The sequence below is a fragment of the Canis aureus genome, chromosome 24 (assembly GCF_053574225.1).
Source record: "Canis aureus isolate CA01 chromosome 24, VMU_Caureus_v.1.0, whole genome shotgun sequence".
NCBI classification, from domain to species: Eukaryota; Metazoa; Chordata; class Mammalia; order Carnivora; family Canidae; genus Canis; species Canis aureus.
Window position 1 is genome coordinate 5,396,182 of NC_135634.1, and position 27,735 is coordinate 5,423,916.

At 38.1% G+C, this 27,735-nt stretch overlaps 1 protein-coding gene across 9 annotated transcripts in view; it reads left to right on the forward strand.

The window, feature by feature from the left end:
* Positions 1-27,735, forward strand: part of DCLK1 (doublecortin like kinase 1) — a 341,902-nt gene that overhangs the window by 11,847 nt on the left and 302,320 nt on the right. For all 9 annotated transcript variants that reach the window (XR_013362773.1, XM_077868080.1, XM_077868089.1 and 6 more), the window contains exon 3: positions 11,044-11,390. Coding sequence is in view for 8 of the 9 variants with exons in the window: in XM_077868080.1 (XP_077724206.1) it covers positions 11,044-11,390 (347 nt within the window). In the remaining variant the exon portion in view is untranslated. The remainder of the gene's footprint in view (positions 1-11,043; positions 11,391-27,735) is intronic.

Genomic DNA, 27,735 nt, shown 5'->3' on the forward strand with positions numbered 1-27,735 from the left:
CCTTTTTCTAGGCTGCATCCTCATTTAAAAAACTTTTTATTTTGAAATTAATGTGGACTTACTAGAAGTGTCATAAAGATAAAGAGTTCTCATGTGTCCTTCTCAGAACAGAATAGCATACATAACCATGGTACAATGATCAAAAATGAAAGTTATCTTTGGAACAATGCTAACCTAAACCATAGGCTTTTTCCAACTTTCACCCATTTTTTCAGCTTTCACCAATATTTTCAAAAACAGGTTTCAGCATCATACGTCGCGTTCAGCTGTCACATCTTCTTCATCCCTGCCAAGCAGTGACCATTCTTCCATCTTTCCTTGTCTCTGATGACTTGGCCATTTTGAAGATTACTGGTTACTTATTTTGTAGAATGCCCTTCAATTTGGATGTAGCTGATGATTAGATTAAAGTTATGCATTTGTGTCAAGAATTCCGCAGAAAGGATGCTGTGTTTCTTGCAATGCATCGTTTTGGGGTATAGGATGTTGCTGTGTCTCATTACTGGTGAGATTAATTATGACCAGTTGGTGAGGATGATGTCTGTCTGCCAGTCACCTTGACTCTGAAGTTACTACAGTTTGAGGCTATGTGAATATCTTTTTTTCCTCCAACTTTTGTCCATGAATTTTGGCATAACAGCAGTTGTTACGGTGCTGTTCAAATGGTGAATTTCTGTTTCCCTCTTTGTTTGTCTCACCCTTAAACATAGATGTCCTCTGCTTTCTTTTTTTTTTTAAGACCTTATTTATTTATTCATAGAGACACACAGAGAGAGAGAGAGAGAGAGAGAGAGAGAGAGAGAGGCAGAGACACAGGCAGAGGGAGAAGCAGGCTCCATGCATAGAGCCTGACGTGGGACTTGATCCAGGGTCTCCAGGATCACACCCTGGGCTGTAGGCGGCGCTAAACCGCTGTGCCACTGAGGCTGCCCTGTCCTCTACTTTCCTGTCTTTGCATCTACTGTGATGTCACCACCTCTTATTTTAACTACTCTTTTAAGGCCCATTTCTTCCAAATAGTAAGAAAACTAATCTTCTTCACTTCTATCAACTGGATCTATTTAACTGATACTCTAGTCCTTAGTCCTTTCAAACTCAACCTGCATAAATATGACCTTGTCCTTTTCCACTCCCCAGAACTCATTCCTCTTCTCATATTCTGGATCTTGTTAAATGGTGTCACCATCTAACTTAGCATCCCCCTTGACCTCTCTTTCTCTTCACCTGTCAAATCCAAGCTGTCACTGAACTCTGTTGATCCTGCTTAAGACATTTCTTCAACTTGTCTTCTTCACCATCAGGGTATTCAAGTTCTCATCACTGTTTTAACAATATTACAATTTTTACTGCAGGGGCGAAAAATTTTTAGATAGTGAGCATTGTAGAAAATTTGAAAGATGCAAAACCGTTTTAAAAAAGTAAATAATAATTCTTCATACTCCTACCACTTGAGTCTTGTAGTCTCTTCCCTGCACTATTGCAACAGACTCATAAGCTAAAAATACATATCTTAGTTTCTCTTTTGCAATTTGTTTTTCTCTTCTTTATGGAATCTGTATTTGTCCCTGCTTTTCCATTCCATAGCTTCTCTTAAGTCAGATCATTTAGGACACACATGTGTCCCAGGCAGTAATCTTTAAACCACTTTTCCTGCCTATAAACCTGGCCATAGACAAACCACTTTGTGCCATACCTTTGCTTCATAATGGCTCTCCACTTAGTTATAGAACACAACCCACAGTCTTTAAGGGATTTCTTCTCAGTGACCCTGCTCCTGACCCTTCCCTCTGTCCGTGTCTCCTATTACCCATTGATACACTTGGCAGTGAGCTCGGCTGCGGTCTTTGCTTGCGTTCTCTTATCTCCAGGGTTCCCTTCTCTCCTGCAACGGTGGTAAGATGGTGCTCTCCTGAGGGTACACAATGTTATGGTTAAGTTATGGCTCTGGATTCAGATCATTTGCATTGAATCCTGGCTCCACCTTTGCCTATCTCTCTGACCCTCATTGTGCCCTGTGATAAGTGGTGTGTTACTACTTAGCTCATAGGGTTGTGTTGAAGATTATAGGTTAAATAGCATGGGTTAGAACAAGATCTGCTACATAGCAGACATTCATTCACATGACCTCTTCTGCCAATGGCATCTCCATGCTCATCCTTCAGCCTATAGATACATAAATCTCCCACAATCTAAAAAATTCTTGCCTTGGTCTTTCTGATCTCTCAAACTCAGAGGTCTTCTGATAAGAAATATCTGCATCTGCTGTCTATATTTGCTCAGCTTCCAATCATACTTCAACTCCTTGATTAGCATCATGACACTGTAATATACTTCTTTATTTTATATCAAAGTCTCTGGGAGTCAGGGAGCCACTGGGGTCCTCACCACCTAACATAATGATTGTAGGTACTCAATAAATATTATGAGAAGAAAGAGGAAAGATAATGAATGAATGGATCAGTGAGTGAATGAGAGCCGGCATCACTACCCAACTGAAGTGGCCATTATAGGACCACATGTGGCCTTTTAGTGTCCAGACCTGTGATCTCTTAGGAATCCTTATTCTCGATGTTATCCCCGGAGCATTGGATGCTGATGTCTGGATCTTTTACATCACACATTCACCACCTTTCGGTCCATGGCTCCAGGCACCTGATTTCTCTTCATTCTCTTCAGTGGCTCCTCCATCTCTGGGCACCCTTTAGAGACCAGTGTTGCCCTGGATTTCTTCTTGTGCAGCTGGGCGTGGTCTCCCAGAGTGTTCTGTTTCTGCAGCTGCCGTGTGCATCGCCCTCCAAACTCCAGGCTTATATTTCTAAGTGCTTGCTGGAAATCTCCAACTAGTTGGCTCCTAGGAACTTCAAATTTAGTATGTGCACAACCAAATTAATTTCTTTCCTTACCATTAAATCCAAACTTGATTCCCTTCTTATTTTACTTATTGTGGTATATGGGAAGTCCACCAAAATGAAAGTTCTAATGTCATCATTTCATTTTCATCATTTTGACTCAGATTCCCTTGGGTCCTGCATCCAGACAGTTGCCACCTCTACCATCGAGGCAACTGATTTTATCTGCCAACTACTCTTCGGAGGACCCACTCCTCTCTTCCCCTAGTGCAGATGCGTCAAGTCCGTCTCCTCTCCTATCCTGTTGTGGTAGCTTTCTCCACTTCTCTCTTCCCATGTCCTACCTTGAGCATCCCCTTTACACTGAAGCCAGTGTGAGCTTTCTGAAACCTGGGTCCGATCATGCATAAAAACTTTGACCTTGTTTCCTACTACAGTATTACTCTAACTTGTTTGTCCATGGAACCTTTTTTTTTTATTATTTTTTTAAATTTATTTATGATAGTCACAGAGAGAGGGAGAGAAAGAGAGACAGGCAGAGGGAGAAGCAGGCTCCATGCACCAGGAGCCCGATGTGGGATTCGATCCCGGATCTCCAGGATCGCGCCCTGGGCCAAAGGCAGGCGCCAAACCGCTGCGCCACCCAGGGATCCCTATGGAACCATTTTTATTTTATTTTTTTGAGAAAGATGTACTAATATCTCACAGACTATCTCCTTACTGTACTGTGTAGTAGAACATCTTATTATCTTATTTTTATCTGAAATGCTGTCCTCTTTCTTTTCTGCTAGTGAAAAATCTTACCCTCACTTCCAAGGCCAGTGTGAATCCCATTTCTTCTTTATCGATTGCTCAGCGGGAAGTGGGAAGTGATTTCTTTCTCTTCTGAGTTAGGGTTGCCTGGACCACTTATTTAGCAATTATCACTTACTTCCTTGTGTGAAATCCTTTCATATACACATCTTGCTTTCTAAGCTCTTTTGAAGACAAGTTCATGACTTAGGATTCTTTTCACTCTCCAGACTGGCAAATTCAGATTTTGTATTTACCATTGAAGATTTAGGAGGGTGTATTTAATTTTTAGTTTTCATGGCTAACACTGTACGTACTTTTTGTAATTTTGTTATTTGTTATTCTGTTAGTTCTTAAGAGAAGTTCTTAATGATGAGAATATAAAATTTCATGATTCCAAATAAGTTGCTTTCAAAAAAGGTTGTTATCAATTTATAACATCCTTAGTAGTATTTTCTATTTTCTATGTGTTTTGTTTTTATCGTTTGTCATATATTTTAGTATCTTGTATTTTTGTAAATTATAATAAGCTTTGCACATTATAGTAACCCATTGTTCTGTATAGATCTTCAGTCTGTTTTCCCATTTTAGTTTTAGTTTCTCTACTTTTCAATTATATCACTTTTAAATGTAAAATTTTAGCTCTCTCAATTTTTTTCTTTATGTTATTTTTCTGTTGCTTTAGGTTTAAGAACTTGACATTTTCCACAGGCCTGACATACACATTCAAATTTTATTTTCTGTAAGCTTATTTTTATGTGCTATTATATTATGAAAGACTTCCATGGAAGAATGACCCAGAGTACTTTGAGGAATCTTTTCTCTTGACTCTAATGGCACTATCAAAATCATCTTCTTAAATCAGTGCCTTTTAGATAGATTATGAAATGTTGCTGCGTGTATATGAGATAAGATCATAAAATATAATATCCAGAAGGCACTTTATATTTTATTCTGTAAATAATGTCTTCATGTAGTTTTAGTCAGTGTATTTTCAGAGGTGTCAATATATATTTGAGTTTTTCCCAGATTTTACTATAATTCACAATAGTAAAGTTTAATTGCTAGAATTTTTTTTAATTGCTAGAAATTTTTAATGAGAAATTTTATTCTCTGGAAAAATAAAATTTTTATAGGTATCTCTAACTTAAGATATTTTTGAATATGCCACATTTGGAACCTAAAGAACTCCTAGAGGGGATAGCAACCAGAGATTAGGCCATTTTCAGACTGAGGTCAAGTGATACTACATATGATATTTACAGGTCCCACCATGAACCAGTGAAAACGTTCCAGCAGTAAGGGGAAATAGAGCAAACTTCTAGAATCTCCTAATATGGGGTCTTGTGGAGGCATACCTTCTAACTCATTCATCACAGGCCTGGTCAACCAGGAAACTGCTACCACATTGCTGGAAGTTTTTAGTAGTGACTTAGATAATTTCTTTTAAATGGAAATCCTTTAATTTCATAATGGAAGCTGATGGCCAAGTAGAATTAATTCTACAGATTTTTAAATAATGAACTTTGTTAGAGAACATTTATTTCCATACTTTATTTTTTTATTTCCATACTTTAAATAACAGCAATATAGTTAGTTTACAAATGCATATGTGATTTTTTTGAAAACAAAACAAAATATAGAACCTTAAATATCTTAAAAATAATCTAATATGCTTGCACAGAAATCATTCCATTTCCCCAAGATCCCAAAAAATGCCTAAAGCTTTCAGGGAAGAAATTGGGATATTCTCTTTATTTCCTTACTTTTTTTTTCTTTTAACTATATCATTTTCTTTATCTTTATCTCTAGTTAAAAGCAAATATTAGTTTTTTGGCTCTGTAAATGCCATAGCAATTCAGACAGATGCTGCTTCTGCAACTCTTGCTATTTGTTGGGGTGTCTTGGACACCCAGAATATTAAATTTCAAGTTGAGGATCAGTCTTTTTTTAAAATATTTTATTTTTTTAAAGATTTTATTTATTTATTCATAGAGACACAGAGAAAGAGAGAGGCAGAAACACAGGCAGAGGGAGAAGCAGGCTCCATGCAGGGAACCTGATGTGAGACTCCATCCCAGGGTCTCCAGGATCACACCCTGGGCTGCAGGCGGCGCTAAACCACTGCGCCACCAGGGCTGCCCTAAAGATTTTATTTATTTATTCATGAGAGATACAGAGAGAGAGGCAGAGACATTGGCAGACGGAGAAGCAGGCTTCCTGCGGGGGAACCTAATGTGGGCTTGATCCCGAACTCTGGGATCACCCCCTGCGCCAAAGGCAGACACTCAACCACTGAGCCACTGCCCTGAGGATCAGTCTTAACACAAAGATTTTGGCCTTGAATAAACTGGAACAAAACTAACAGTATGATAACCAACCAGCAAATCATTATGTTTGGTAATTCCCAGCTCAATGTGTAAATAGATTGTTATACTGTTTCCTTTAAACCGTGTATGATCTTTGCCTTCTTTGCATTCTTGGTTAAGCTTCACCTATAGTAAATAATCCCAAACTTTCAAAGCAAATTTGGGGTTATAAAATTCTAGTCACTAATTCCACTCTGTATGTGGGGTTTTCACCATACATCCACCAGTCAAATCCAGGTTGTCACCTGTGCTTGTGATGGATTGGATAATATAAGAAGTTCCCATGACTGCCTCCTTTGGTTCAATTAATTTGCTAGAGTGGCTCACAGAACTCCTTCTTTACTGGATAACCAGTTTATTACAAATTTTATAATTTAGGAACAGCCAGATGGAAGAGATAAAAAGGGCAAGGATTGGGGATAGGGCTTGGAGCTTCCATGCTCTCTCTGAGCTCACCACTCCCACTGAATTTTCATGTGTTCAACAGCTAGAAGCTCTCTGAACCCTGTCCCTTAGGGATTTTTTTACGGACGCTTCATTACATAGGCACGATTGATTAAATCACTGGATTTAACTAGTATTCTTTATCTCCTCCCCAAGATCGGGGAGGTGGGACTGCAATTTCCTACCCTCTCATCACTCAGTTGGTTCTCCTGGCCTATGGCCCACATCCTTAGGTGTTTTCTCAGTCTCCTCAGTAACATGAACTAAGATGTGGTTGAAAGGGGCTTGAGTATGCATGTCAAGATGTCTTTATTGCTCTAATTACTTAGGAAGTTCCAAAGGTTTTAGCATTCCTGTGCCAGAAATAGTTTGAAGACCAAGTATATATTTTTTACTACAAATCACAACATCAGACCGTTTTGCTCAAATATACTTTGGTTTTTTTAAATTAACTTTTATTTTATTGTTGCAATATAAATCACACCATAAAACTTTGGGATGATTTAGTGTGTATAAGAAGTTTATTATAGTAATTCTAAGTTTTACTTTATTTTTTATTTTTTCAATGACCTTTAATACCCTTTCCTCTGTCAGGGCTTGACTGCAACTAATTGATGATTCTCTAATAAAAAATATAATAAATCTCTTAAGTCTTGGCCCCATTTAGGGAGAGATTAAACACTGGATACCGAGCTATTTGATCAAATTAAGACTATGTGTTCTTTCCATTCAGAACAATTACATTTGCTGGTTTTTAGTTGTCAAAGATATCAGCACATTAATTGAAGAGTTGTTTCCTAACAAAATCAGAGACTAAATCAACTTTGAGTTAAGATAAGGCAGGATCTTTAATAGTGGGTAGAAATTCAGAATGATTATTAAAAGAAAGTTGTCAAAATATGGGTCAAATAAGTCTTTAATGTAAATCTATTTGCATAATTTAATAGAAGCTTTTTAGCGTAAGGAAACCCATCTTGTCTTATTGAATTCGTGGAGTGTCATAGATTCAAAATGGCAGTACTGAGTGGTGTGTGATCTTGGGTTTGGTGGCCAGCTCTGCCACCAAAGTGCTGAAAGTGCTGGTACTTTTCCTTATACCACAAGTTCACTCTCTCTTTTTTTTTTTTTTTTTAAGTTCACTCTTTATTGGAGTCTCACACCCTTCCCCAAGATTCTGTTGCAATTTTTGAATCTGGTAAACCAGGCAGAGGAGCCACAAAGTACCAGCACAGATTTAACCTAAGTTTCTTCCCATCATTGTTGCTTGAACCACATCAGCATTATCTTGTCAAAGCTGTCATGCTTAAAGGTTTTTTCAGTGTTCTTTAAGAAGATATAAAAAAAGTGTTTATTTTCTTTTTCAACAAATCCACTCCACATTGTTAATATGAGTACTTTACAGTTTCTCCCTTTTCTAATTATATATATATATATGTATATATATGTGTATATATATATATTTAAAGTTAAAAATTTTCTTTGTTGTTGGAGTGTAAACCACTCATTTTGTTTTGATATCAATTATTAGCTTAGCATATAGACTTACAAATAATCAGACCCTTGCATATCTCTGATTAGCACGGAATTCTGACAGACTGGTTTTGCCTGTTCTATTTGGGCTGTGTGTGCCTAGTTAAGCAACATTTCCGGGGATCCTTTTATTGAGATGGACCCAAAATGACGTCTGTTGGTAACTAGTTAGAAACAATGAACACTTTATAATGTAAGACCTACTCACTGATTTCTAGTAATTTTGTTTTTAAGTTTTCCTTTCAGGCTTATTGCACAATCAGGGTAATGCAGCCTTAGAGGGGGTTTTCACTTGTGTAGCAGTTTTGTATTTGAGATTACTCTGGCCTATTTTCTAATTTGATCTTCACAAAAACCTGGTGAGATTAGTGGCCACTGGAATAGACTACGTCTGATGGATGAATAAACTACCACTGAGAAGACTAAGGGACTTGCCCAAGGTCACATGCTTGGAGAGGCCAGAGCTCAGACTTCCATTTCTCTCATGGTCTCTCCACAAAGCCCTCAGAAGCACCATTGTTGTTGTGACCTCCATGCATATATTTTTGATATCTATATAAATCATGAGAAAAGCATAGTTGGGACCAGTAATAATCTACGAGGTGAACAGAAAAGGAGTTTACTACATTTACTTTTTGTACACATTAGAGTGAATTCTAGAAGCATGTACAGAGTAAATGTTTGATAACATGTATAACTGTGCTTTTCTATTTTTAAAACCCTGGTTCAGTTATTTTTACGTGAATACTGTGGCCTTGGACGCTTGGACTATTAATTTAAAAATAGGACAAGGATTTAGATAAAAGTAAATGGGCTGTGTAGGATTAGTCCTAGGTCACTTTACCTGCAATTATGAAAGCTTTTTCTCATTTAACTATTCCCTGTTACAAAGACTTACTAACCCACAGAAAAACCATTATAAAACTCTTCAAAATGTGTTGACCTAACTTTATGAAATATATATAGATGGGATCATTTATTTTATGATTTATCATCACCTGGTACATGTGTTACTTTCTTTTTTGTGTGAGCCACATCTTCTTAATAGTCTGATATTTTCATTAGATGATTCTCTGTTAAGGAGTCATTTTTTAAAAATCTGATTTAATTAATTATTTTTTTCTTTTTTTTTAAAATTGGCTTTTTTTGGGTATAATTGACAGAATTTTAAGATGTTTAAAGCATACTTCATGTCGATTTGATATATTTGTATATTGTGAAAGATTCCCCCCATCTGGTTAATTAGCACATTCATTAACTCATATATTTATCTTTTTTTGCGAGAACATTTAAGTTCTACTCTCATAGCAAACTTCAGTTATACCACAGTGTTATAACCTATCATCACCATGTTATTCATTACAGCCTCAAGCCTTATTCATCTTATGTAACTACATCTATTTTAGAGTCAGTTTCTGAAGCTAGTTTATAAGTTAACCATTCTCAAAACCTTTTATCTATAAACAGATATGAATTGGCTTCCTACTGTATGTGGATCACTGGGTTTGGCCCAGTGTTGACAGGAGGAAAGGTAGCCTGGTTATGTTGCCGGACTCAGGTCGTGGGACCCAGGAACAGTAGGAACGAGGCTGGACCCAGTAGTTAAAAGCACAGGCAAGGTTTTATTGGGGGCACCAGCTGCAGCTGAAGGGACACACAGTCGGGACAAAGGTCTCAGACTGACTCCCTGAACAACAGCCAGCAAAGGTTTTACAGCAGCCTTGTTAGGGAAGGAGCCGTATTTAAGCCTGTAAGGGAGGGAACTACGCAGAACTGGGTACACAGGTGCAGTTGACAGACCAACCTGATTCAAACATCATGTTTCATTTGTATGTTAAGTCTCCACCTCCGGATGTGAGTTTTAGCATTGTAATGAGGGAAAGGTAACTTGGTCACACCATGGTCCATCTGCGCAGCCCTGATTTAGGGATTAAACTCGAACTAGTCTGGGGGGTTTGGGTGGCCAGTGCTCTCTCCAGGCAGTCATTATTGCTTGAAGGGTAGTTTGGTTTCCTTCAGAGAATGCTATACCCCTTGGGTCTTTTACCTGATTAAGAGACAAACTGGAGAGAAGAGCTTAAGGAATAATGTGGGACCTAGGTTGGTGGGTTCAGCAGGTGAGCAGCAGAGGTCAATTCTTGGAGTCTAGCTGGTGATGGTTATTTTGCTTGCTTCTGGAGTTTTACTTGATTTTACAAAATGTTCAGCACACACTCCCATCAAACCAATAAATTACATAGCCTTTTTTTTTTTTTTTAGATTTTAAAATTTAAGTATAGTTGACACACAGTGTTATATTAGCTTCAGGTATACAACATAGTGATTCAACTCTATACATTATGCTGTGCTCACCATCACTGTAGCTACTACCATTTATCATCAGTGCAATGAATTATAGAGCTATTTTAAGAAGCTGTTTTCTGATCCACTTTTTTTTCCAGTTATGTTATTTACATTATTACTACATGTAGGTACCTCTGATTTTGAAGTTTTTTTGCAAATATAAATACACCCAAATCCCAGAGGATACTGTTTTTTGAATCCAATTTATTTCTGAGGTCTATTCACTATCAGTATTTCTGCCAGAAAAAGCCTTTGGAAAATGAAGAAAGGGAAGAATGATGATTTTTTTTTCTCCTCTGGAATATCAGTTTATTGTTGACAGAGCCAGATTAGGAGTAAAAAAAATTCTTTCTTTTCATTAAGTGTTAATCATGCTTCCTTTGTTTAAAAAGTCCCAACTAGGGATCCCTGGATGGCGCAGCGGTTTGGCGCCTGCCTTTGGCCCAGGGCGCGATCCTGGAGACCCGGGATCGAATCCCACGTCGGGCTCTCGGTGCATGGAGCCTGCTTCTCCCTCTGCCTGTGTCTCTGCCTCTCTCTCTCTCTCTCTCTCTGTCTGTCGCTCATGAATAAAAAAAAAAAAAAAAAAAAAAAAAATTAAAAAAAAAGTCCCAACTAGCTCACACTTCTAGTATAAAAGGAAGAAACCAAAAGACTAGGAAAAAGGAAATGCATTTGCCTTAGTGTAAACTTAAATACATTTCTCTCTTTCTCAGGAGAGAGCTATGTGTGTGGCTCAATAGAGCCCTTCAAGAAACTGGAGTACACCAAGAATGTGAATCCCAACTGGTCGGTGAATGTCAAGACCACCTCTGCTTCCCGGGCCGTGTCCTCACTGGCTACTGCCAAAGGGAGCCCTTCGGAGGTGCGGGAGAATAAGGATTTCATTCGGCCCAAGCTGGTCACCATTATCAGAAGTGGGGTGAAGCCACGAAAAGCTGTCAGGATTCTGCTGAACAAGAAAACCGCACATTCCTTTGAGCAGGTTCTCACTGACATAACTGATGCGATCAAGCTGGACTCGGGAGTGGTAAAGCGCCTGTATACCCTAGATGGGAAACAGGTAAGACAGGGTTGTGGGAGGATTTTGACTTTACAGGAAAGAACCAGGGAGTTGGGGAATCTATGTGGTTTTGTGGGAGTGGGTGGGTAGGGGAGGAAATCTGACACATGCATTTTACTGCAGTTGAGGGAGTTGGATCATTTGGTCAACAAATATATAACTGGTGGCCTCAAACCAGACCAAGGATGGAGGTAGACAAGATTAATCATAGGAATCAAGTAGATTACCTTGCTCTAATGCTTAAAAGATTACTCAGAGATTTCTGTTTTCTTTTTTCAGTTATTAATTGCTTAACATAAAGGTGCTTTTCTACCATCTGTTTCAATTTTTTTTTTTTTTTGTAGTGCTATCTTATAGCCTTGAGTGTGGGTGGCTGAGATAGATGTAAGCTCTGATCATTAGAGAAAAACCTCATTTCCTTTCTTTGGCCTAAATAATACTCTGTGTCTCAGTAATGTTCACTAGTGAGATTTTTTGAATTTTATAGATTTTTAAGTACATATCAAAGGAATGAAATATTTCCAACTAAATGGCTTTAAGAGGCATATTCTGAAATATATACATGTATTGAAAATATAATTGCAGAATTAACGGAAGAGGGGGGTGTTTCTTTAGCTATGGAATGGACATCAGTTGACTTGGATGAGAGGACATCTAAATGTGAGTTGCTCAGGTGAACTTCAAGGGAAGTCTTGCATAGACTTTTGTAAAAGCTTGCCAGAACTGAATAGTGAGCTGAATATATATATATACTTACTGGTCATTCAGAGTTTATCAGCATCTTTTTGTTTAAGATGATAGTTTTTAGCATACTATCTTTGCTTCAAATTTAGTGTTTAATATGGTTTTTAAAAAATTATCTTGAGAGATAATTTGTATGTAGAGTGCATATTATAAATAAAAACTAGATTCATATATTAATGGTTAATCTTTTAAAAAATAAAAGGTTAATCTTTATTAAATAGAAGTCAAGTTCTTGAAGGGTAACACACATTCAAATTTTATGAATTAGAAATAGATGCAATTACTAGAAAGAGTGTTAGTCATGAAAGAATTTCTCCCATAGGGATCCATTCAAATGCTCTAAATTACAAAATTCATTAGGAAAGAAGGATTATCTGCCAGTTGTTCATTTATATTCACCAGTCTTCTGCTTGTCTCATAAAACTTGTCCCCTTTAAGTGTAATATGGATAAGAATTCTGAGGGATGAAATTCTCAATCTTCTAGATCTAAGAGGGGATAGCCTGAATGTCATTGGTCAAAAAATCCTTGCTAGCTTGTGAATTATAGCAACATAACATGGCAGGGCTCACATTTAAACATTTGAGACCTTCAGTGTTTCCTTTGGTAGTGAGTCACTCAACCATTTTGTAGTTCTGCATTTTTGTATGTTGGATTTTCCCAAGATGAGAGCTTACCTATTTTTACAAAAAGTACAATGTACAACAACAAATACAAATTGATATATCTTCTTCCTCCCCCTTCACTTCAGAATTTTGGGGATTCCTAATTGGGTGATTCTGAAAATGAGCTTTAACACGTTAGCTAAACTCTGCCATTAACTCATCATTTGTTTATTCCAAGAATGAATTCCTAGATTAAGTACTCTGATGTTCTCAATAGTTTTCTTCCTTTTAGGAATTTACTAGTGTAAATTTTATAGTGTATTTTATAATTGCTGTTTTTGCTGTTGTTTACATGTAAATAATACAATGTATTGGGAAAGAATCCAAAGTTTAGTGTCAGAAGACCAGGATTCAAATCTTGTTTTGGCCAGAATATTTGTGTTTTTAGCAAATCACTTGGCTGAGCCTCATACTCATTGGTAAAACATGGATAAAATGATCACCTCTGTTTCATAGAGTGCTTGTAGGAACAACTATAATATGTGAAAGCAATTTTGAACTATAATAATAATGATCACAGCTTTATTTGCATTATTCTAAATGTTTTACATACATTAATATGTTTAATCCTCATAGCAACTCAATTACTATCCCTGTTTAACAGAGGAAGGTGTTAAAGCACAGAACTTGTTTAAAAAAATATGTCCAGGGATCCCTGGGTGGCGCAGCGGTTTAGTGCCTGCCTTTGGCCCAGGGCGTGATCCTGGAGACCCGGGATCGAATCCCACGTCGGGCTCCCGGTGCATGGGGCCTGCTTCTCCCTCTGCCTGTGTCTCTGCCTCTCTCTCATTCTCTCTGTGTGTGACTATCATAAATAAAAAAAAATTTAAAAAAAAAAAAACATGTCCAAGACCACACAGATATAAATGGCAGAGTTGGGATTTGAGCCTGTCTCTCTCCAGAGCTTGTACTCTTAACCACTGTATCACAGAAGATTATATTAAAACACTAAAGGGATGTATATGCACTGAGAAAGAATTTTCCAGTGAGGAATTTGTCCAGGGAATATCATATGAAAGTTTTCTGCTATGTATTTTTTTTCCTGCAGTCATTCTACTGATAGTTTTATCTAGCTTTGTGAGTGTGTGTGTGTGTGTGTGTAGCATTCAATTTGCTGCTGTGGCATTTCCTCTGTTGTGGCATGTTCTCTTCATAGCAGGAATGATGAAAAGCTGCAGAGGAATTGGAAGATAGAGTGGAAAGAATATAAAGACTTTTTGCTTGGGTTCCCAATAGGAACAAAGATGCTTTCTTTCTCATGGACCCCAGGTGCCTTTAGAATCATTTCTGCTCGTGGGAGAAGTCTGCCCCCGTGAAAGGTTTGTTAGAGTAGAATGCTTTGACAGCCTTGGCAGGGAACAAGGCCTGATAAGCCTCTGAGAATTGAACCACCTTCCTCCAAGCCTTCCTGTGGCATGATGCTCTGCCCTGGCAGAGTGGCACCCCACGCCGCCACCATTTTACCCTGCCCACTGTGACACTGGGGTCCACATGCTGTCAGCAGGACATTATCCTCAAGATCACTTGTCTCACCTCTTTCTTATTTGTTTTAATAGTGTTTACAGCCCTCATATCAACTCAAAAAACGGTATGGGAAATCCAATGCCCAAAAAAGCTTTTAAAGGTAAATTTTTTTTTTGTATTGAGGAAATAAAATTTTTTTAAAAATTAATAGGTTGAGAGCTTTGAGTAAATGAGTAGAGAGCAAGCGACACATAAAGCAGGGATGGCTTTTCAGATTGCCTTCAGGCAGCTTGAGGATTTGTTCATGGGATGGAGATGGTGACTGTTTTTTTTGACAACGGAACAGTGACAAATGAACAGTGAGAGCACATGTGTACTGTTACATATGTCACCCAGAGATGGGCGCTGGAGGGCGTAGACCACATGCCATTCTCACGTGTTCCTCCTACCATTCAGCTTGGTTGCTCAGCTGCCTTTGGGTGTGCTTTGAACCTTAACCAAGAGTTCATTATACAGTGTTTTTTTTTTTTTTTTTTTTTTTTTTTTTGTTTGTTTGTTTTTTTTGTTTTTTTTTTTTAGATTTTTAGGCCCAGAAAAGGAAATACTGCACCATATAGAAGATATTTTGCAAGAAGTTTCAGTTTCCCCAGATGCCTGTTGAGGCTCATGTGCAGCCTACTTGAGAGCAAACCCCTTCTAATCATTTCAACTCCATTCTTCATTCAGGGGCATTGAAGCTTCGGTAAAAGGTTGCCCCAGCCATGCCTCCTCCTCCTCCTCACACCGTTCAGGGGGCCTCTGCTCACTGTGTGATCAGGCACTTCTGTGTGTGAGGCTGGGAGGTTAAGGAAATACTTGCCTTGTCTTGATTTCACTGATGCATTATTTATCTGGGCCTTGAATAAGGGTCCCCCAAAAAGAAAAGAGGGCAATTTTTAGCTGAAGGTAATAATTACATTCCTTTTTCCATATCTGAAAGGAGCTTTTGCAGGGTGTGAGGGTCTTTTCTTCTTGCCCCAGTACAGGCACTGGATGTTGGGATTTTTTGTGGATTATTCAATACTCACTGCCAAGCAGCTACCTGGAGAGGCCATTTAGGGTGTGATGGTTTTTTTAAGTGATTGAAATAAACCCAAAAGGTACAAGATTTGCTACCAAAGATACTTGTATGTCTCCTGGCTCCTTTTTTGGAACAGCAAATCTGGCTGTCTTGAGCTGTTAAATCTTCTAAATCTATGATTACTAAATCCTTGCTTAGAAATATAAACAATAGAAAATCTTAGAATAGCTAGTGCCTAAGCAGGCAATTTATACTGTAGAAATCACAGATAAGACACTTCCCAATGACCTCCCCTTCCCCACTGAAATATAGCAATGATAAACGCAATTGCTCTTTAAGTAGGAAAGATATGCACATCCCCATGGTATCTACTTCTCAATATTGAAGATCTATACAAAATAACAGCATACATTAGTAGCAGAGGAGAAACTCACTCAAGGATGTTATATTTTTATCTTAACAGACATTTCACATAGGTCATACACTTTGTAAGATCCACCACTGCTAGCATGCTAGAGTAAGCAAACAGCTTATTATCTTTCTAATACAGAAAACACCAGGAATCAGTGAGCTAAAGTAAAGATATTCATAAACTGATTTAGACTGGTAAACTGTGAGAACAGACATCATAACTGCTGCTTTACTGTTTGGGTGACTAGAACAAAATACCATGGATTGGATGGCTTATATACAACAAAAATCTATTTTTCACAATTCTGGAGACTGGAGTCCAATATCAGGGTGCCAGTAGACTTGGTCTGGTAGATTCCACTTCCTGGTTCATAAACCATGCCTTTTGCAGTACCTTCACATGGCAGAAGGGACTATCCTTAGGCTCTTGGTCTCTTTTATAAGGGTACGAATCCCATACCTGAGAGCTTTGCCCACATGTCCTAATCACCTCCCAAAGGCCCCACCTCTTAATACCAACCCCTTAGGGGTTAGATCTCATTATATGAATTTTGGGGGGGGATATAAACATTCCAGCTGTAGTGCTATGTAAAGGGAATCGCAGTACCCGTCAATCAGTTATTCAGTTACTACCTTGTCTTCTCTGTATCTTTTGATCATTGAATCCCCTTATCTTATAAACACAAAGCTGGAAAGATGCTTGTAAATGAGTCTTAATAATTTCAGCCATTTATTTTAGGTAATTGGTATATGAGCTTACTGGAATTCAGAATATGGTAATATGATCAATAGGAATCTATCAGATATCACAAGATGGTCTTTGATTTTTTCCTTTTTTGAAAAAAAGATTATTTGACAGAGGGAGAGAGAAAGTGGGTGCACAGTTGTGTGGGAGTTGGGGGAAGGTCAGAGGAGTGGGAGAGAATCTCAAGCAGACTCCCCACTGAGCACAGAGCCCAATGTGGAGCTTGATCTCTGCAGGGCGTGAGATGATGATCTGGGCTGAAAACCGAGTCTGCGGCTTAACTGACTAAGCCACCCAGGCACTGCTCCTGTTTTGATTTTTAATACCTATTTCTAAACTGAAGTAAGAATGATTTGGTTTAATCTTGAGTTTTAGAGACCTTAGAAGAATTCTCCTCACAAGTTAAAACAAAGTGGTACATGTTGCTGCTCATCTTCCTTGGATATAGCAATTAATGAGCATAGAAAACATGGAAGTCAGATATTTTCAAATGAAAAGGAGAGAATTTAGGATGTGTTAGGATTTGGTTGGACTAGTAAAATTTTCGGTAGCTGTTGCTAATAGTGGCTTTTCTCTCTCTCTCTCTCTCTCTCTCTCTTTTTCTTTTAAAGCAAACTTCTCTGACAGCTCTAATTAACTTCTACAAGTATATTTAAAGCCTTCATTCTTGGTAAATTTTTTTTTACTGTATGATTTGCTATATTATCTATGTTGTGAAGGTGACTGTAACACCTTTTAGTTTTGTTTGCAATTGATATAAAAATACTGTTGATACAAATAATTCAGTTTACATTTTAAAATGTCAAATTAAAATTTCCTGCAAAAGCTCAGAGCACATGTTAAACTATCCTCATGATTGGTTAAAGCTCTGAAATGATGGAAAGTCTTAGCTGTTTTCAAAGTAATTATGATACTTCACTTAGAGAATTAAAATGTTTGGGACAGAGTGGGCTATTTTAGGTTTTACACCTTATGTTGATATTCAGGATTTATAAGCTACACCTGTTCTTATGTAGATATTAATTTCCCCAAATGGAGAAGAGTTAAGTCCTTTTGTTCCAGTCTGAGCAACTCTGATAATGTAATTAATCATGCGTTCCTGTAGTGATGTATATTTTAAGGCTTAGTCTCAGCAAGTCAATTTTCTGTAAATTGAACACTAATTTGCTATAAAATGCATTGTAAGTTCCCCTGTGTCCTACTCTAGATGTGTTCTCTGAGCCCTCTCTCTAATATACTGAGGATCCTTGGGGCACTTACAGGACTCTGGGGTTGGGGTCATCTCCTAATAGTAACTTCTGTTTTGCAAAGGCCGAGAGCCCTGATTTGGCCTGTGAGTCTCCTGTGCCCCAAGGGAGCATGCTGGAATGATGTAAAGAACTTGGACTTCAGAGTCAGCTGGGCCTGCACTCAGATTTCTGAGAAATCTCTCTTGATCTAGTTTCTTTTTTCTTTCTTTCTTTCTTTCTTTCTTTCTTTCTTTCTTTCTTTCTTTCTTTCTTTCTTTCTTTCTTTCTTTCTTTCTTTCTTTCTTTCTTTCTTTCTTTCTTTCTTTCTTTCTTTCTTTCTTTCTTTCTTTCTTTCTTTCTTTCTTTCATCTAGTTTCTTGTTCAGGCCTGAAAAATTAACTTAGTTCCCCATTTAAATGATTATTTAGATTCAGAAATTCTGTATATCAAACCTACTTGTAATGAGGAAATTTGCTTAGGTGTGCTGTAATTTAAGCATAGGTATGTGAAGTAACATCATATAGATGAAGAACACTAGTTTTTATAGACGAGTTTCAAACACCTAGTTGTGTGATCTCTACCCTAGACACAGTGAACTATATTCTTCCATTGGAAAGAGTTAAGTCTCTGATATTCAGTTTTCTTATCTGTACAATGGGAATAACAACAATCCTGCTTTATTAGTTGTCCTGAGGATTAAATGACATGACAATCCGCATGACAAAACAGCCCTGTGGAAGATACTGAATTATCAATATTTACTATATCTGAAAAGCTCAGGGTAAATTATTTTTGAAAAATAAATTATGGGCAGCCTGGGTGGCTTAGCGGTTTAGCGCTGCCTTCAGCCCAGGGCCTGATCCTGGAGACCTGGGATCGAGTCCCACGTCAGGCTCCCTGCATGGAGCCTGCTTCTCCCCCTGCCTGTGTCTCTCATGAATGAATAAATAAAATCTTTTAAAAAAATAAAAATAAATTATATTTTAAATGTGTTGAGGAACTATTTAAAATGACCTTTTGGGGTGCTTGTGTGGCTCATTTGGTTGTGTCCAGCTCTTGATCTCAGCTCAGGTCTTGAATTATATTTTAAATGTGTTGAGGAACTATTTAAAATGACCTTTTGGGGTGCTTGTGTGGCTCATTTGGTTGTGTCCAGCTCTTGATCTCAGCTCAGGTCTTGATCTCAGAGTCAGAGGTTTGGGTCCACACTGAACATGGCATCTACTTTTAAAAAAGGATGAAATTATCTTTTAGTAATGACTAATCATACCTACGTCCGTAAATGTGGCTTTTCACATGAAAATACTTCAGAGTATAATGAGAACAGCATGGGATTTGAGATAAAATTCTTGTAAGATCAAATTCTGATCAAATTCATTAGCTATGTGGCCTTTTGCAAGTCAGTAACATTCTCTGAATTTGTTTCCTCTTTAAAATGGTAATGACAATGTATACTTCATAATATTCATGGGTTAATAATTAAGAAAATATGTAGAGGCCCCTGCATGCTCAGACAATTAAGCATCCAGCTCTTGGTATCAGCTCAGGTCATGATCTCGGGGTTGTGAGATTGAGCCCCGTGTTGGGCTCCACACTCAACAGGGAGTCTGCTGGAGATTCTCTCCCTCTGCGCCTCCTGCTCCATAAATAAATAAATCTTTAAAAAGAAAAAATGTATATATGGGCCCTGGCTTGGCTTATGATAGGCCCTCTATAAATATTAGTCCTCTTCCTTCTGCTTTCCTAGTCCAGGCTTTCTTAAAAGTATGGGACATTTATAGTTGCATAATTTTGTCACCGTAGAATTGAACATCTTGCATTGTTTCCAATGTAGTAATAGTTCTAAAACTACTAATGACTATTTTTATCATTCCATTTATTGTCAGTCAGTTGTGAATGTAACCTGGATATTCTCTTTTTTTAAAAAAGAAGATTTTATTTATTTATTCATGAGAGACACACACAGAGAGGCAGAGATAGAGAGGGAGAAGCAGGCTTCTTGCAGGGAGCCTGATGCAGGACTCGATCCCCAGATCCAGGATCATGCCCTGAGCTGGAGGCAGACACTCAACCGCTGAACCACCCAGGAGTCCCTGGATATTCTTTTCTTTACTTGTTTCTTCAGTTGTTATTCCTTAAGGTATCTGTCTTATTGGTGACCCCTTATGACAATATAGTGATACTAACATTATTATTACTATCATTAGTTGAACACCTGTGTGTCTGGTGCTCTGGACTAGTTGCTATATGCATATGTATCTCACTGAACCATCGTACAGCTCTGCAAAAAGCAAGAACCTTCTCATTTGTCAAGATTCAGTTCAAAGGTGGCCTTGTCTGTGAAACATTTCTTGACTTGCCTTTGTAGAACTGGCAGCCCCCTCTCTTTCGGAGAGGAACAGCCCCCTCTCTTTCGGAGAGGAACTCCATTCTTGTCCATTGTAGATAGCCCTACAGGTCTTGATTATGCTGGCCTGTTGACTATTATGGTGCCATGTCTTCCCCTTTAGAATTTAGAGGTTGAGGCTAGGGAAGGTTGTCTTCTTGGCCTTTGAATCTTGAGGGCCTGACCTGGTAAATGCTTGTTCAATAAATGACTGAATGGATGATTGACCAGTTGGCCCACGCGCTATGCACTTGGCATTAGTGCACTGCTTCCAATGTCCTGTGAAGTGCGACATGGTCATATAGGAACTCTGTGGTCACCCTGGAGGTGACCTGTGGTTGTGTGTCTGTCGACAATGATGGTGCTCTCTACAGTGGAAGAGATTGTGAGTAAGGTTCCTCACCATGGTGCTTGTTTTCTAGCTCAGACTCCTGCTTCATTAAAGATGCTAGGGTAATTAAAAAAATTCATCTGCCAATTTTAGAGCATTTCTTCTATTGAAAGAACTTTTGTTCTGTGGGAAAACAATATTCTGTTAGAAACTTTTACTGTCTGAGTCAGGAGAATTGCTCTAAATTTCCTGACATTGCTTCAGCCATTCAGTGAGTAAAGAAAAGAGCTAATCAATATGTCCTATGGATTTAAAAATTGGTGACAGACCAGTAAAAGACTCACATGAATAGCATCCGGCCCAATTATTTCAGAAATGCAAACCTACAGTATTCAAGGGTGTTTGTGGTGGTTGAGGACAATATGTTACAGCAGATTTTTCTGATTAGTTTAAATCCTTGAAACTAAATTATGTGAAAGGCAGTTTCAGAAATTAAATGGAACTTAAAATATCCAATTTAAAACCTGAACAATTTTGTAAACAACATGCCACAGAAACAAAAGGACAGATGGGAGATTTATGTTTTAATTGAATTTTTCTATTATAGCATTAATATAGATCATTGTAAAGAATTTTGAGGCAAATCAGAAAATATTAAGGTAAAATGACCCATGGTCTCATTGATGAGGTGGCACTCATTGACATATTGGCTTTATTTCATATTGGCTTTTAAAACAAATTCTGATCCTACTCTGTATATAATTTGGTTTCTTGCTTGTAATTTCACATGATACTATGTACATTCATGTAGGGAAATGTCTTGAAATTATTAAGCCATTTCCCCTCTAATTTTGTTGTAAGATCCTTGGAAGGCAAGTTGTCTAATATGCTCTCCCCTCTAGTAACTATCTGCAGAACTTCTGTGTTCTGACCTATGGCTGAAAATAATAGTGTTCTAAAGTCAAACTGGAAAGCACACAAGGACTCATGAGATGTTGTTCAATTAATCAGTTACTGGAGGTTTAAAGTATCTCAGAATTCATCCATCCTGTCTAGAAACCTCTTGGAAAAAGACCATAGACATTTTCCAAAACCTATCCTGATGAAATAAAGTCTAGTATTCTTCCATAAATACCAGATAACTTAGGCCTATTAGGTCAATGGGAGCACAGTCACCATCCTTTATGAGTCTTCCCTGGAGGTAAAAACACAAGGTAATTTTCTTTCCATGCCAAAACATTTCTGCTTTGTCTTATAACCATGCGTGCGCTTGTGCAAGACAGAAACATCCTAGGGAAAGAAGAAAATGCTTTATTGACTTCTATTTTCTTGACTACCCTTGTGAGATGCTTAATATTTATTAAAAGACATTTCCTTTTTGAAGTTTTTATTTAAATTCCAGTTGGTTAACACACAGTGCAATATTAGTTTCAGGTGTACAATATAGTAATTCATCACTTCCATACGACACCTTGTGCTCATCACAGCAAGTGTGCTCCTTAATCCTCATCACCTATTTCACCCATTCTCCCCCCCTCCCCCAGTCACCATGGGTATGTTCTCCATGGTTAAAAAATCTGTTTCTTGGTTTGCCTCTCTTTCTCTCTCTCTCTCTCTCTTTCTTTTTTCCCCCCTTGGCTTGTTTATTTTGTTTCTTAAATTCCGCACATGATTCTTGATTTTAACTTGTGGCTCAGAGTCTGATACGTAGAATTAGAGAATGTTAGGGCCAGGACTGCCCCTGACAAGGGATTATTCTGCTTTTTCTTTTTCTCTACTTGGAAGACCATAAACTAAACTTACCTTGACAGGTAGTAAGATAAAATCAATATTTTATTTTTAGAAAATCTCTTAGAAAGAAAATAACTCAAGGTAAGCATTATCTTAAAAAAAAAAAGGTAGACATTTAATGTATTTTCAAAATAGTAGCATGGGAACTCGTGTGCTTTCAAATTAACAGTATGGGAACTGATAACTAGTTATACAACAGAAACAAATTGTAAAAAGTCCTGCTGTGTGCTCAGGTGAATGCTTCAGCCATATTCTTAACAGCCTTGCTCCCAAGGGTGGTCTGAGGACAGCGGCAGTAATGCCACCAGAGAGTTTGTAGAAATGCAGACTCTCAGGCCCCACCCTTGACCTACTGAATCAGAACATGCCTTTTAACAAGACCCTCATGTGATCCACTGTCACATTAAAGATGAGGAAGCACTGCTTATGCATTTAAGCATCATGACTGGAACATTAATCCAAAGACCTAAGGATGGTATTGGCTATTTACCAGGCTATTTCTTGGTAGACAGAATTACATTAATTTTAGCTTATTTAGCAGTTTTATTTGCATGCTCTGAACATCAGTGTTAACATAAACTGGCAAGATATGGTCACCATCCATGATATTTTGGAAAGCAGCCAGTCCATTAGTATGAAATGTGTGCCCACTGCAATCTAGCTGCCTGTGTGTGGAGGATGGATAACTTCCTATATGGAGAATAAATGAAAGTTAAGGGATTCAGGGAAGGCTGAGCAATTATTGTGGAAAAGCTGATCCTGATGAGAGATTAATGTACATGGTTGCCACAGAGTCCATATGCATGCTGTTAGAAGTTATCTGTTTGCTCCCTTCAATAGGCTGCACAGATTTAATATTTTCCTCATGGTTTTTCTAACTATATTCCATGGGGATGATTGGAAGTCATTAAAACTTTTCCTGAGAGTTGATTTTAGATCTCCAACTGTTGACAGGCAGAGTCCCTATGCATGGGAAGACTCTCAACATGGAAGATGTCCAGAAGAACATGGAGACATTTTTAATATGTGTAGAGAATGGAGGGGTGACTTTTGAAAATACTTTCCGGCTAGCAGGCCTAGCTATTTAATGGCGAAGAGTCTTATGTATCACAGACTCAGCTGCTGAGAACAACAATGGGTGGGATAAATTGGTGTGAAGTAATCACCTAGCAATCAAAATTGTAGTAGTTTTCTTATAATTCAGCCTTGGGGGTTAAGAGATTGAGATGTACCCTACTTAATTCAGCTGTCAGCTGGCAAGGACTGCAAACCACTTAGGCAGATTGGTTTTGCAAACAGCCACACGATACCCAGTGACCCCATCAACAGAGACTTCTTTGAATGGGAAGGTCAGCTCTATCTCTGGGGTTAGGGCTCCAAATTGGGGGAAAAAGTAAGCTCTGGAAAGAAATGGAGTCTCTATACAGAGAACCAATAGAAAGTTCATTTTTGTCAGTGGCTGATGCAATGGCTCTGGGAAAAATAAAATTACATATTTCTCAAGACTTTTCTGGAATTGGTATGCTGTGAAAGGAATAGCATGGGTATGTTGACCATTTTGTTTTTTAGTAACATCATTATTTTCTTCTATAGCAAAAATTCCTTTTCTCCTTTAGCTACATTTCATGACAAATTGGTAGACCTAACCACTCTGTATTTAAAAAAATACATCTTTGAAGGTGCCTGGGGGGCTCAGTTGGTGAGCATCTGACTCGATTTCAGCTTGAGTCACGGTCTCTGGGTAGTGAGATTGAGCCCTGCGTCAGGCTCCGTGCTCACCGTGGAGTCAGCTTGAGATTCTCTCTTTCTCACTCCCTCTGCCTCTCCGCCCCTCCCACAACCTCCCCTTCCCTCCCGCCATCTCTCTCTTTCTCAAAATCTTTTAAAAAGTTAAAAATACATCTGTTTATTAAATTCTTGTTGCAGTTTGACTACAGTTATTAATTAACCTTAAAGGAAAAGAGAAGATCCCATGGCATGTACTCATGCCTCTGTGATACTCTCAGGTAGAGGAAATCTAATCTCATACGTGAATTTATTGTGTAGTGTCCATTGTTAATGGTGGTCAAAGAAGCAAAGACCTGTGGCAGAGTTTGTTAGGTGAACAGGTTATTTACAGAGTAATCTTTGATTTTGCAAAATTGGATCAAGTTTCACGTGGGTTCGGTTTGAGATGGTCATGTTTTAACGTTTTATTTTAAGTGACTTCTAATATTAAGAATGTGCGTGTTCTCCTAGATTTGTAAGATCAGTAGACATCTGTTGAGCGTGGGCTCTGGGCCAGGTGTTGGGAATATCACAGTTTTCTTTTACTGGGTAGTGGGAACACTTAGAAGATTTTCTTATAATGAGACCGTAAGAGGTGGAGTTGGACTTTCTGGCTTCACTGCTGGAGAAACTTGCATTTTCATATTTGTGTGTTCACGTAAGTAGGAGATGATTGATAGAGTTAATTTTACTTGAAGACATCGTTGTATTGTTTGGAAATGTGACTATCAAAAACCACTCTTAAGTAATGCTGCCTTTATATTTTAAATAACTGAAGGATATGCTCTATTTTATACCTTAAATGATACTTCTTTTTTTTTAACCCTGTGAAAGCAGGAATCTTTATTTTATTTTATTTTTAAAGATTTTATTTATTTATTCATGAGAAACACAGAGGGAGAGAGAGGGAGATGCAGAGACACAGGCAGAGGGAGAAGCAGGCTCCATGCAGGGAGCCTGACGTGGGACTTGATCCCAGGTCTCCAGGATCAGGCCCTGGGCTGAAGGCGGCGCTAAACCGCTGAGCCACTGGGGCTGCCCTTAAATGATACTTCTAGTGCATTCAGATTATAAATAATATTAGAAGCCTACTTTTGTGAACCAGCATCCTAGTAAACAGCTTTACATTTAAATTAGTTCCTGTGCTCAGAGCTTATGGCATATTTTTAAGAGCCTTGAAAATAGGTAACGTATTAGCCCTCAGTTTTACCAGCCCATTCTTTCCTAGTAATGTGTACTGGCTGTCAGTTCTGTAAAATCACTATTTCTTGTATCAGTCAAAGTGAGAGGGAAGTTATTGTGAAGGCTATATAAGTTCATCAAGATGTCTCTGAACTTGACTTAGAGGGATTTTACATGTGCATGCATACATTTTGGGGCATAAGAGGATAAGGGGAAGAACTAGGGGAAAGGTTAATATGTTTTGAGAATCAGCAACAGTAATAATACTGTTCTCAAGGTTTTAAAATAACCCTTTTCAAAAGGAAAATGAGGCCTTACCCTTTGTATTTACATTATTATGTATTTCTCTCTCTGACACTTTTCTCATCTAGAAGGACCTCGCTGTAAGTGACCCCACTGTAAATGGATTCTGTTCATCTGACTTCTTTTTTCCTGTTTGCCTTATAATTTGGTTTAACACCAGCTGAAGAAAGTGTGTTAGACCAGTTCTGGGATGTAGCACTAGCTCTGGGCCAGCAGATGAGCAATGTCACATTGTGTAATGAATCAGAAGTTGGAAGATATTTTCTTTCAAAACAGCTGGAAATAATTGGCATGAACATTGCTGAGTAATTGGCCTTCCAGTAAGGTATGGGCCTGGAAATGTCCCTGGATGTGAGGCTTTGTAGAAAAGAGAATAAAATTATCTGTACATTGAACCTAACTTGGAGATAATAACATCAACAAGAACAGAACAGCAGTCAGCATTCCTTGAATGTTTATGCCAGGCCCTCACTAAATGTTTCCTTTTTCCCATTTCAACAAAATTGTGCGACAGACACCATTGTTATCTCCATTTTACAGGTGCAGGAACCAGAGAAGCCGAAGTAACGAGCCTACCCATGTGGTTAGTTCGTGATTGAGGCCAACCTATACTTTTAACCACGGTGCCATACCTGGCTTTATACAGGTGTTTTGAAAATGTTTTGAGTATATAAAATTCACATGTATACATTTTTTCCTAAGAATTCTCATGATTCATTGCTGTTTTATCTACTTTACTCATTGGGATTTAAAAATACTTCCTTTCTGAAATTACCAAATTCTAGTGATCTGTCAATATGAAAACTTGAGTGGTTTGCCAAAAGAGTAGTAAATGTTGAGAAAGCTACTGAAATGTCTTGCTTCGATTTCTTCTGTTTTTCCTCCTATTTTGATTGTTGGTTATGAAATCAATCCATTTCCTGTAATTAAAAAAAATATAAGAATCTTTTTTTAAGTTCTCATAAAGATTTCTATTCCCAACAATGGAAAAACAACATTCTTAATGTAACTTATCACCAAGAAGTACAGCTATGTCATAGAAGGGGAATATTGTTGAATTTTTAAACATGTCAAATTTAAAGATTTTATTTATTTATTTGACAGACCGAGAGAGAGAGTACCAGCAGGGGGAAAGGCAGAGGGAGATACTGAGCAAGGAGCCCAATTTGGGGCTCAGTTCCAGGACCCTGAGATCATGACCTGAGCCCAAGGCAGACACTTAACTGACTGAGCCACTCAGATGCCCTACACATGTCAACTTTAAGAAGTATTTATAGCTTAAGGTATAATTTCTGTACCATAACATTTATCCATTGTAAGTGTACTTTTCAATTATTTTAAGAAATTTCGAGAGCAGTGAAGCCATCACCACAATCCAGTGTTAGGATGTCTTCACTATAAAAGTTTCCTCATATGTCCACAGACAGTCGTTCCTCGCTCTCACCCCCAGCCCAGCAACCACTGATCAGCTTTTAAATTGCCTCAGCTTTTGTGTATTGACCTCATCTTTCAGTATAGAAAGATTTATAAAAAAAAAAAAGAGTCTTTTTTTTCACCTTTGAAGTCATATATATAATTATGGATTTCCTAAGTACAGCATTCTTTAACCTTTTACTGTGATCTTCATCCTCTGCAGCTCAGTGTGAATAGCACTGGGTCTCACCAAGGTTTTATAAGTAACTTAGAGCAGAGAAGATTATGCAGCCAGTTTTAGCACAGTGAACCACTTATTATCTTTGCACTCTTTGCACATATGGCATTTCTGAATTAATTCCAAACTTAGGCAACTAAGAGGAAAAACATTGACTGTTCATGGCAGGATGGAATAATACTTATTGTCCTCTCATGCCCCGTGGGTGCTCCTCCGAGGCCTGCTCTGCACTCCTGCATGCTGCATGCTCCATTTGGCAGTACTTTGCTGCAGTCCAAAATACCATTTATAGGCTGATTAGATTTCAAATTATATTAACATATTTCAAGCTGTATATCTTCTTGCTTTTCATAGTTAAAATATGTTTTCCATGTGCTTTGTCTGTTTCCTGGGTGAGCTCCAATTATTTTGTAATCTTTGTCTTCCCCTTTGTGGCGGTTTTCCCACTTGTCCTTTCATCGCTTTACTATTCAAGATCTTTGAGAGCTTTTTTTTATTACCTAGCTCTCTCTTCTCAACGAAAGAGACTTCATTGTGAATTCCAGTATCCTGCTGTACAGTAAAGCTGCACCTGGGAGGGCTGCGGGGCGGGATTCTGTTCATCAAACCATCATCGA